This window comes from Pezoporus wallicus, unplaced genomic scaffold, assembly GCF_028554395.1.
Source record: "Pezoporus wallicus isolate ANWC-B61680 ecotype Strahan unplaced genomic scaffold, APGP_CSIRO_Pwel_v1 contig_8108, whole genome shotgun sequence".
Lineage (NCBI taxonomy): Eukaryota > Metazoa > Chordata > Aves > Psittaciformes > Psittacidae > Pezoporus > Pezoporus wallicus.
In genome coordinates, this window is record NW_026638088.1 from 2,744,473 (window position 1) to 2,756,739 (window position 12,267).

The window sequence follows — 12,267 nt, forward strand, 5'->3', positions numbered from 1 at the left end:
CTAGCAACATGGGCAAGTTTAGCTAAGACTGTCGGGAAACCAACTCAGAGGTATTTCCTATGTCACACCAATATGAAGAAAGTCTGGAAGATGAAACTGTCTGATGCAGTGCTGTGTAACTTACTCTTTACAGAACTAACCTTTAAGCCTATTGCCAAACCAATGCTACATCCCTTCAAGAGTAATAAACAAGGCAGCAGGGTTATTCCAGATGCACATGGATACAACAGCAGGCTTCAAATTCTCAGGTATCTGTTGAAGTGATACTTACTTAAGGGACAAACACTTCACCAGGAGTCTTTGGCCAAAGTGCTCTTTGGGTACTTCAGGGACACTAAGCCGCTCTATAGGCTCCTCCTGAAATTAGAGACATGACGCTTGTACAAACCACTAACACCATTAGGAAGCAAACATATGCATCACTTTTTTCTTCTAAGACACTAGCACCAATTCAATCCAAGGCTTACCAGCATGCTGCATTTAGCAGCAGCTATAAATATGCTAAATTAAATCCCTTTAATGTTTCTACATTACAGAGGATTGCATAAGCATAAAGGAAAACCAATCTTCTGGAAGTACTATCTACGGCAAGACAACATGCTAAAGAACATGCAACCCACAAAACAGCTAAGGCTCTCATGGATGTTAAACACAGGTGATCTTAACTCCTTTAAATCCATAGCAGACTGACAATTTTCACATTCCTTACATCCTTAACTTTTTTAGCCTCACCCACATGTATATAAAAATACCTCATCTGGTGCTGGATGTAGTGCAAAAAGCTCCTTATGCCTACTGGACTTCCTTTGATCTTCATTGTGGTGGTCTATCTCTTCATTTGGGGTTCGGTCCAGTAGGTTTGGAAGAAGGGCATCTGGAAGGGAGTTCTTCAGGTCAAAAATGCTGCATGCCCAGCTGCCCCGGGGAGTATCGTCAATGGACATTGAGCGGCGTTTAAGGTCATCCTGAGATTCAACAAATTAAAAGCAACTTATAATGGGAAAGGGACTGCACTTTTAAAACGTGACTATAAATCAGGTTTTATGCAGGAAGGTTTTAAAGGTACATTACTTGTTCATCCTGGTAACTGTTGCCATCTGGAGCTTCGTCAGACTCGAAGATCTGTTTGGGGAGCCCCTTTTGCCTCTCCTTCTGTTTGTCTAAGGTGTTGGGATTAAATCCAGTTCCCAGCTTGTGATATCTGAAAACAGAGCATTTCAAATACACCCTTAATGTCCTTTCTGACCCCAAACCCAGAAGCAGCATTACAGAACAAGCCCCATATTACCAAAGTGGGTCCTCTCAAAGCATAAGCTGTCCTCTGCAAACAGTATTTCCAGTCACCTTCCGCTGTAGCTGGGTAATAATCCAACAACAGTATTCCAGTCCTACAATGTGACTCTGTTCAACCCTACAGCAACCCTGGGTGATGTCAAAAGAAGTATTTTCAGTGGCCAGTTAAGGCCATCATAAAATGTGTGATTGTGATGCCAAGCTTAAAACAGGCCAAGAACATGAGGACTGAAGGCCAGGAGTTCTGCTGGACCAAGAACTGAACTGGAGCAGACACTATTAGGAACCTGAAAACCAAAGCACCACCTTCAGGTAAGCCTGCATGAAGTGCAGAAGTCCTAAGCACCTCTGGAACACATATGACTTCCCAACCCCAACTAAAAGCAGCATGTTCCCATACTACCTTTATAGGCAGAATTGAGTCCTTTCAGAGCATTCCAGGGTGTTACAGCTAGTAAACAGTCTGTCTACTATTGCTGACAAGATCAGATCTCTTTGACTAACAAATCTTTTCATCATACCAAATGGCACTATGTGTATATTCACACACACAATTTTTGGATACCAAATGCCACTGTATATATATATATATATATATATATATATATATATATATATATACACACACACATGGCCAGAGCCACAGCCTTCTTACAACGTGCACTCTAAGTCAGTTCCTGAAGGAGTGCTGGAGTCACAGCTAGAATTAATTGTTCTTATCATGCCCTGTTACTAAAGTTACCAGAGAAGGATGCACTGATACATGAAAACTGTGCTAGCAGTGAATAAAGGGGGGAGAAAAAGGAGGAGAGTATCTTTCTCTCAAGGTTATCATTCCTGAGAGCTGAACAATACAATCTGTATAACCCTCACTGGGATGTCTGCATTTCACTCACAGCTCCACCACCAAGTGTAAATTCATTCTGAATCAGAGCTGACTTCAGAGGTGCTTGTGATCATTGCTGCCATCAGACTAGCATACAGAAATTATGCCATAAGGTTGAAACAAGAATATGCTACTGTTTTTTTCATGCCAGTGAATAAAACTTCTTTACCTTTTCCAATATCACTACAGTAATCACTGAATAGATGGATTTGCCTGTCCCCAAAAATGTTTTGGTTACAAAGAACTGTAGACAGAGATTGACATAAGGATTATTACCTGTGGGGTGGGGGCAGAGATGGATGGCACATTGGAAGGTATGTTCTTCTAACGCTAAAAGAGATGGATTTTGTGCTCCCAGAGCTAGCCACAGCACTCATAACCATTCAATAAGATGGATTAAGAGAAACCCATCAGCATCCTTACTTGAAAAACTATTTAATCCTCCCCAGCCAGGCCTTCAGGTTCTTCCTCTGCTCCAGCAGTACCCCTTCTGTTTCCACCCACTCTAGCACCATGATTTTATCCATGTTAAAACTGCTATAAACACTTATAGAAGTGCCTGACCTCCTCAAAAGGGGCAAGACAACCTCTGACTGTAGTTCAACAATCTCCCATCACACCTTCAACCCACTCAAGCGACTTTGATGTCTTTAGCTTCCTGCCTTCCCTGACACAGAACACAACCTGCAGCTGACCTACACAGGACAAAAAGCTCTGCTGCCACTAACTAGAACTTCCTCAGGGCAGGAATCACAGCCAGGTATTCCAGGTACCAGTGACAGTCACTGAGAAACCAAGAGGTGTGCTGGCTGGCTGGGTCACGTTGTCTAAGCCTACTGTGCATTCCAGACTCTGCCCACAAAGGCAGGGAGTTAATAAAGCATCTGTCTCTCTCCTGGCTTTCTTTCTGGGTGAGGGTTTTCTTCTGGTACGAGATTACAAACCACATTTTTATTAGGTCATCTCAGCACTGCAAAGCACATCTGCAGCATCCCCTGAAGTGGTTCTCAGGACAACATTAAACCAGTGAATTGTAGCAACTGCCACAAGGGCAGAGCTGTAGCTGTAGTCAAGTCATTTGTAGGTGATGCACATCACATGGATCACTTACTCCTTGACAGCAGCTCTTGAAACCATCAGACTTTCAATCATCAGAGAGTTCCAAGTAAAGCCACTCAGACACCTTCCTGCTAATCTGCATGATTTAATCAATGCATGCATATTCTCTAGCCTGGTAACTCATTAGGTAAATGCTGCCATAGTTCAAATATTAGCAGTTATTTGTTTAAATTACATACTTTCTCAAAGTCTCTTTGGGACAAATGAAAGCTGCAGAGGGCACCTTATCTATTAGGTGGTTGTGGCTGCACATAAATCTTACATTGTTACAAAATGACTGCAACTCCTCTCTAAAAAAGAGCTAAAAACACAGGGAACAAAGAAAGAAACAAATGCTCAAAGCAATTTTACTTGCTCCCATTCCCTAATTCCTCTCCCATTCTAAAGGAGCAACTGTTGACTACAATGACCTAGATTTGCAGAAATGCCCCAAGGGATTTCGATGTCTAAGATCTAATTTTCCAAACACAAAGCTTCAGTTCAGCTAAACACAAGGCATCAGTTCAGCTGAGCTGGGCAATTAAAAGCCAGGGCACATGGACTCAGTAGCCAGGACAATAATTCATATATTAGAATAGGTTGGGTTGGAAAGGATCTTAAGATCGTCCAGCTCCAACTGCCTGCCTTTGGCAGGGACACCTCACACTAAACCAGGTCACCCAAGGCTCTGTGCAACCTGGCCTTGAACACTGCCAGGGATGGGGCAGCCACAGCTTCTCTGGGCACCCTGTGCCAGCATCTCAGCACCCTCACAGTAAAGCACATCTTCCTTATATCTAACCTGAGCATCCCCACAGCAGCCAGCCAACCTGCAAAGCTTTAAATATGAAATGAAGCTGACAAACACCACGGGGGAACTCACTTTCTGTTCACAATCGCCCAATCTTCCGTGTAACTCCTTACACAGTCCCTCACGTGGGGGTCCATCTCACTGTTAAAAGAACAAAAACATCTTCAAAATCACAGGCATGGCAAGGAATTCTTAAACATCCCCACTTCCACTTAGGTTTGTATTGGTTGTGATGCAGACAATCGATGCCCTGGAGCAAGGTGTCACCCTGTCACCTCCTACCCTACCTCTCTTCAGGCACAGCCGACACAAGGGTGCGACATTCTCGAGGGGTGTACACGACTTCAATGTCATCAGGAGGAAACTCAAGCAAGTCCCTCAGGGGTCCCGACTCCACGGCAATGGGGTGTGTGATAAGGTAGTCCTCCAACTCAACCGGGTCCACTGCTTCTGTAAGTGGTACCTGGGGAAAGACAAGTGATGGAAGGGGTCTTTAAACAAGGTGAAAGAAAGAGAAGTCACATTTTAGAATCATACAATCACAGAACAGTTAGGGTTGGAAAGGACCTTAAGATCATCCAGCTCCAACCCCCCTGCCATGGGCAGGGACACCTCACACTAAACCATCTCACCCAAGGCTCTGTCCAACCTGGCCTTGAACACTGCCAGGGATGGAGCATTCACAGCCTCCCTGGGCAACCCATTCCAGTGCCTCACCACCCTCACAGCAAAGAATTTCCTCCTTATACCCAATCTAAACTTCCCCTGTTTCAGTTTGAACCCGTTACCCCTTGTCCTGTCACTACAGTCCCTAATGAAGAGTCCCTCCCCAGCATTCCTATAGGCCCCCTTCAGATACTGGAAGGCTGCTATGAGGTCTCCATGCAGCTTCTCTTCTCCAGGCTGAACAGCTCCAACTTTCTCAGCCTACCTTGTTTTTTAAACCAGCTCTCTTGTCTTTGAAACCAGCTCTTCTGTCTTGTTGAGGAAACCTGATCTAACGTAGAATCATAGAATGGTTTGGGTTGGAAGAGACCTTAAGATCATCCAGTTCCAACTGTCCTGATACGGGCATCAGACGATAACTAACTTTAATGGTGTTAACTTTAGCTAATACACATCACAAAGCTGTTTTTCATGTCTTATCTGATATTTCTGTGGATATGTCTATGATGCATACCGCCATCATCTAATGAAAAATGCAACCTAGAAAAAGGATTTTCATCTGTTTCCCAGGAATGCATCACTCTGCATCAGAAAAACTTTGGTGCTTTATTTCCCATGTGTATGACTTAGGATTTGTTTCTATCGTGCTCTGATCACAAAGGCAACCTTCACCCTGATCCACGATGCAAGAACCCTTTCACCCTCCAGCACCCCAGACAGGAATCCAGAGCAGGAGCTGATATACCAGGAACTCAGGAAGCCACTGAACTCTGTAAGACTAACATTAATCTGAACTAAAGCCCTTCCCTGGGGAACACAAAACACAATGTTTGCCTACCACAGGGATGAGTTTAACCACCTCTTCTCCCTGATATTTGGGCCTTTCGTGTCAAAGGATGCTTAAAAATCATCTTTACTGGGCATAAACCACCAATGCACAAGGAATAACTGAACAAACACACGAGTGGAAAACATTTCACTGGCAGTACTGATCTCTCCATGCTAAATAACATTGAGCTTCTTTTAGGTACAGGAAAAAAGATAACTGCATAAACTGGATAGATACTCCCACTGCATAACTGTGTGTTTTTACATATGCATATTCTATATCCTGAGATCATTATGCTGTGAGGCTGCACATAAACACAGACATTAAGAAAATGAAACACTAAAAGCAAGTTTTGAGGAACCTGTCTCTACAGCAACTGACTGGTTTCCTGGAATTCCCTGGCACATCTCAGTGAGGCTGAGGGGTTTAACGTGAGTCACAAAAACACATGAAATTCCAGCTATTTTTCTCTACTACTTCCTCTTCCCTGTCATCTAGTGTCTGTGGGACACAGAACTATCCTGTACCTTGTCTTCTGCTGCTGCTGACTTCAAACAGAACACTTAGTATTTAAGGTGTAAATGTGCTTCTCAATAGAATTGCTGTGCCAATGCCAAATTCCAGCTTTTAAACTTCCATTGCCAAAAGGTTCCGAAATGAATGAACTTTCTCCTTAAGCAAAAAGACTTGGCTAACACAGAGGGTACTGAAGGAATACTGCAACCTTCCTAAACGGTGTGCCTCCAGTGAAGTCAGGTGAACTGGAGCAGGTGACTTCATGCCAGACACGGATCTGGTCCACCAAGAAATATGATGCTTGGAAACTCAGTGTTTAGTTCTGCAATTTAGATAAAAGACACACACTACTTTCCGTGTAAAGAAATACACCACCATCAACATCTATTTAGCCCTGGCCCCATAACCTTTTGTCCCCTTCTAATCCTGAATGAACTAAAAGTATGTGACTTGGGGGACTTCTGAAAGCACAAATCAGACACTTTGAACTGTTCTCATCACTGCAAAGCTCCCAGTGAGCAGAACGTGGCGTTGCTCTCTCCCACATTACACTTAACATGTCATCACCTCATGCTGCTTCTTACACCCGAAACAGCTCCACGTGGCACTAGAGAACTGACAGAATGTCCAGCATTGAAGTGTGGCACTTTAGTACTGAGGAATTGCTAAAAGTCCATGTTTTCTCAGAAGAGCTGCTGCACAATAGACCTCAGAGCAGCCTTCCAGTATCTGAAGGGGGCCTATAGGGATGCTGGGGAGGGACTCTTCATTAGGGACTGTAGTGAGTGACAGGACAAGGGGTAACAGGTTAAAACTTAAACAGGGGAAGTTTAGATTGGATATAAGGAGGAAGTTCTTTGCTGTGAGGGTGGTGAGGCACTGGAATGGGTTGCCCAGGGAGGTTGTGAATGCTCCATCCCTGGCGGTGTTCAAGACCAGGTTGGGCAAGGCCTTGGGTGACCTGGTTTAGTGTGAGGTGTCCCTGCCCACGGCAGGGGGTTGGAACTCAGTGATCTTAAGGTCCTTTCCAACCCTAACTATTCTATGGTTCTATGATTCTATAATACTACTGCTACTTTCTACCCATAGACCTCAAAACCAAAGAGTAAGACCCAGAAACTGAGAATCCCTGTAAACGAAGATAAAGAAAATCACTGTGTGAAAGCTGCTGAGGCATTGGGCAGCACAGCTGCTGGGAAACAGTCCTCCTATGGCTGGTCCAGAGCCCCAACCACAAAGCAACGCAGTGCTGCATTGGCACTCAAAGCACCCTCATTGGAAGAAGGACAGAGGGTTAAGGTAGCCTCAGGGGGTGACTTAAAGCTGCTTAACTGAGCCTATTTTTAAGCCTGAACATTTTAGGACAAGCTTGAGTGAGTCTAGAGGAGGCCACAGAGATACCACAAAGATGGAACAGCTCTGCTCTGGAGCCAGGCTGAGAGAGCTGGGCTGGGGCAGCCTGGAGAAGAGAAGGCTCCTGAAGGGGAGACCTGAGAGCAGCTCCAGTGCCTGAACGGGCTGCAGGAAAGCTGGAGAGGGGCTTGGGACAAGGGCCTGTAGGGACAGGCCAAGGGGAATGGCTTGAACCTGCCAGAGGGGAGACTGAGATGAGCTCTTAGGCAGAAGCTCTTCCTTGGGAGGGTGCTGAGGCGCTGGCACAGGGTGCCCAGAGAAGCTGTGGCTGCCCCATCCCTGGCAGTGTTCAAGGCCAGGTTGGACACAGGGGCTTGGAGCAAGCTGCTCTAGTGGAAGGGGTCCCTTCCCGTGGCAGGGGTTGGAGCTGGAGGAGCTTTAAGGTCCCTTCCAACCCAAACCATTCTGTGATCCTATGATATTTTGAATCCTCCCTTCCACACTGGCAGCTCCAAAGCTGAGGCACCTTCCAGTGCTCAGCAAAACTGAGCTGCCCACACAAGTGCTGTGTTTCCATCTGCACAAACATTTACCTGTGCATCTCCCCAGGCTAACAAAAAGGAACCTTTTCCTCATTCCCTCCAATCATTGTAATCCACTCATCCTGATAAAACAGAAGAATATTACAAACAGGCAAGGAAAACACTCTGCATTAGTGCAGGGTGGAGGGGGACACACAGGAGCGAGCAGACACAGGGCAGAGACCGGCACTGCCCCAATGGCACCGTGTTTCCCCATTCCTGGCATTTTGCATCTTACATTTCACTTGTCCAACAAGAGCACCGGAATGTGTTGGACAAAAGAGGGAATAAACTTACTCTGCTCATTAAGAAACACCTGATCCAGAAAGGGGGCCAATGCTGAGGAGCCTGGGTCCATGGTCCGAGGGCTTCCAAGCCCTCCATACATCTCAGGATGAAGCCCAAGGTTGCATTTTGCAATCTCCCTGTTTGTCTCTTCGGGTAACTATTGTGCCATGAAGATGTAAACAAACACAAAAGTCAAACCCAGAAGCCTGTATTAGACTCACCATCTGTGCAGCCAGAAATACTGCCTAGCACCTGAGTAAACAGGCCACACATAAATCCATGGCTATGAAGAGGAACTCCTTGGTGTCAGACTATTGGCAGATAAAAGGCAAGCACATCGAAGCTTTAGATATTTGTGGGGGATGAAGTGATGAACGAGGAGGAGGAAATAAGGATGAGCAAATGCACCGAAAGGAAAATGAACCCAAATGGTGTCCCTGGGTCTGAACTGAACAAGGAGAGCTCCTCTCACGGCTCACTACTGATGGCTTAAACTTTCCTCTGCCCTCCTTTAGGCTCCTGCATCACTCTGAAGTTGTGGATGAGACCAAGAACAGACGAGAGCAGACATGGAGCTATTCCTGTGTCACCTGAAATTGCCATCAGATTGAACAGAAGGAGCTGGATGAGTTCAGATAAGGACCAGGGTACCCAACCTCACCATCCCAGCCTCACCGCTGACGGAAGAGCAAAACCTGCTCTATCTCCCACTGCCAAGTCTCCAGGCCCAGCTTAATTCCTCATTACACTAGGAAAAATAACAAGGCACCCAACAACCAACTCCCCAGGCCGTTAGCCAAGTATTTTCCTGGCTTACAAACGTTTCAACTTTATCCTTGTCCTCCAAGACACGCAGACAGGTTTTCTTCATCAGGCTTCCAAAGGGAGAGGGACAATTTCAGTCAAGTGTTTGCAGATGTGCAGTCCACTTACCAACTGCTAATGGGGGAATAGTGGAGAGTTACTGTAGGAGATCACTGACAAGGTGTCCATTTCTTCCAGCAACCAAAGCTGTACAGGAGCTCTGACCATCCTCCCAACCAGGACTGTGGAATCGTCTATATTAATGGCAAAACATGCAAAGGAAAGCCCGCTCCCCAAATCGTGATTGCTGCTCCTTTAAGAAATACTCTTTATTTAAGCTATAATTACAGAGCAAATTCTGGACAGCCTTTCAGACAGGTCCTTAACATGGTTTTCACTGTCTTTATCCCAAGATCAGACTCAGCCACCTCACCCAGGACAAGTGCTATTCTGGTGCTATTAAAATTAATAGGGCTACTCAGGGTGAAAGAGGCCACTCGGTGTGAGTAAGAGGGGCATAACCTGCTCCCTGCCAATGTAAGTACCAAATACACTGTGCTGATAAACTGAGAGCACAGGAGAAATCAAACAGGACTCTCTCCTTTTCAGACTTACACATCACTTGCAAATAACAATTCTGCATATCTATGCCCTTAACCTGACCACAGACACACGCTCTGTCAGCTTGACTACGACACCAGCCTGATTGATTTGGCTTATATAAACTGTTTAACACACACACTCCATAGGTGCATCTGTGTTGTTGCAGTTACGGCTCTCAGCAGTTGCATTACAAACCCTATTTCAAAGGTTTACAACTCTCCTGCAGCAGGGACAGTCAAGCTTTCTTCTTTAGGGCTGTGTTATTCTTCACCGTTATATCCCCTTAAAAGCTTGAGAATAAAATTCCACTTCCTATCGACTTTGCCCTTACCGAGACAGCAAACATTGTATTTTGCTGTAGTTTTAGTGCACCTCTACCCGAAATATGTCTCTCTCCTCTTTATTTGCTTCTTTTGAGCACCGACCTGTATCATCATCATCAGTTCCCAACGAAGCATCTGCACAAATCTGGCAACAAAGGCAGGAGTCACTCTAGCCAAGCATCTCATCCAAGGACTACAGGAGCAAAGGGCTAACACAGAGGGAAAGCTACACCCAGGGCACCACGCTGCAAAGCTCATGGCTTATTCCACCCCACCAAGGAAGCAAAAAGTAACATGCAAAGGGCAGATCTGTATCAGACTTGCTCTGTTGTGGCATCCCTGAGAGGACCACAACCAGCTCCCTCATGCACAAACCCTTCTGACAAGCAGGACTTCCCATGTGTGCCAGTGACCAGGGGTTTGCTGAGCAGCAGTGGTGGCTGGACACTTTTTGGCTGGACAGGATGCTCAGACATCAAGTCTAGGTTATGCTTTGCCAAGAAAGGTTGGACCTTTCCAACCCTGGATTCGGGGATTCTATGATGCCTCACTAACAAAGGCAATGGGGACGCTTGCACAGATGCACTTTTCATCATGCTCTAGAAATGACCTTACAAAGGATGTCTTACATCCTTTCATCATTTCAAACATTTGCATTTAATTAGCATGGCATTTAATTAGCCATCTTTACATGTCTTTGCTGGAAGAGCCTCCCCCTCAAGTTGGCTGCCTTACTGAACCAATGACACCTACACTAGTACCTAAAGACTGAAGGTCTGCTCTCCTGGGCACTGTGCAGAAGCTCAGCGAGGGATCACAGTAGCAACTAGGGCACAGAAAGGAATTATTATTATCTCCATCTCACAGATACTGACTGAAGCACAGGAGAATCATAGAATCAACTCAGTTGGAAAAGACCTTAAAGATCATCAAATCCAACCTTGGGAGTCTTGTGTAAATCGTTGCTGTTTTCCCTGATACCCACAGATTTTTGCCTGGAGGACTAATGTACCCTTTCCCTTCACAAACAGCTGGGCAGAGGAGATAATCCTAGGTCCTGTTCCAGAGGTTTGCTGCCTAACTCACACGTGTTGTACTGAGCATCAGGAGCAGTCTTGTTGGACATGCTCTAAGCAACACACTCAGTTCCCAGCTGTGATTTTGCAGGCTCTTCCAGCTAGTTTGCGCCAGCACCAGTCACAAGCAGCACCGTGTCCCTCACCTTTCATTCTCCCTCCCTCACCTCTGCCCTCCCAAGATGCCACAACACCAATGACGTGATGGTTTTGGCAGGATACATCTGACAGAACAAGGATTTGAACCCAAGTTACTCTTGGCCCAGTCCAAGACCAACTTTCCTCTTATCTAAAGGGAGACGTGTAATTCCTAAGGGCAGAGACCTCTGTGAGGATCACAGTACAATTTGGGGCCCTGTAAAAAGGCCAATGGCAAAGATTGCAAGGTTATACCTCTGCCTCCTGTGCAGGAGTACAATTCCCTGCAAGCAAATCATAAGGGACCTTGCAAACCCAACCCTGCAGAACTCCTCATCACAGGGAGGACCCTCACTATCACATTTCCTCGGTGGCTAGCCAAAATCAGGGCGATATTTCTTGCCAGTTCTGAAAGCAGAACAAAGTTCCACCTTAACTTCAATACCTCCTTCGACATTAAAACAATTTAGAATGTGCTAAAGCTGTGACAGATTGCACCAAAGCTTTGAATTCCAAATTAATGCCGACTTCCCACCCACTGCCTCCCTGGGCAAAATCCTGGAAGGACAGAAGAAGCAGATTAGCATTTCAAAGCTGAGCCTCAGCCTTCTCTCTGCTGTCACTAGGTCTCCAGGGCAAACAGTCACTTCCCTTGTGGAGCATTCAGGAATGCAGATGGCCCCTTCTTGCTGTGGCAAAATCCCTTCAAGGGATACTGGGATCTCAGGGAACTGGAGTCGAATCTGATGTGCTGTAGGAGGGACTCGGTGTAAACCTGAGGTTAAAGGAAATGTCACACACTTGAAATGAAATTTGCAGGCAAATTCAAGAAGGGTCACTCCAAGAGGTTTGGAAACATGAGCAGTGCAGTATTAACCACTGCCAATGCTCAAGTCATTGAAAAACAGGTTTTACTGGCATAAATCCCATTTTCTTTCACCCAACCACTCCAAAAATGGTCATCACTGGACCCAAATCCTAAGAATCACATCTTCATGTACC

General features: G+C 45.6%; 1 protein-coding gene across 15 annotated transcripts in view; it reads right to left on the reverse strand.

The window, feature by feature from the left end:
• The window catches only part of DOCK7 (dedicator of cytokinesis 7), a 109,888-nt gene that overhangs the window by 78,132 nt on the left and 19,489 nt on the right, over nt 1–12,267 (reverse strand). For all 15 annotated transcript variants that reach the window (XM_057409335.1, XM_057409334.1, XM_057409332.1 and 12 more), the window contains exons 3-7: nt 4,376–4,551; nt 4,161–4,229; nt 1,072–1,201; nt 753–965; nt 272–357 (exon numbers count right to left, since the gene is read on the reverse strand). In XM_057409335.1, coding sequence (XP_057265318.1) covers nt 272–357; nt 753–965; nt 1,072–1,201; nt 4,161–4,229; nt 4,376–4,551 — 674 coding nt within the window. The remainder of the gene's footprint in view (nt 1–271; nt 358–752; nt 966–1,071; nt 1,202–4,160; nt 4,230–4,375; nt 4,552–12,267) is intronic.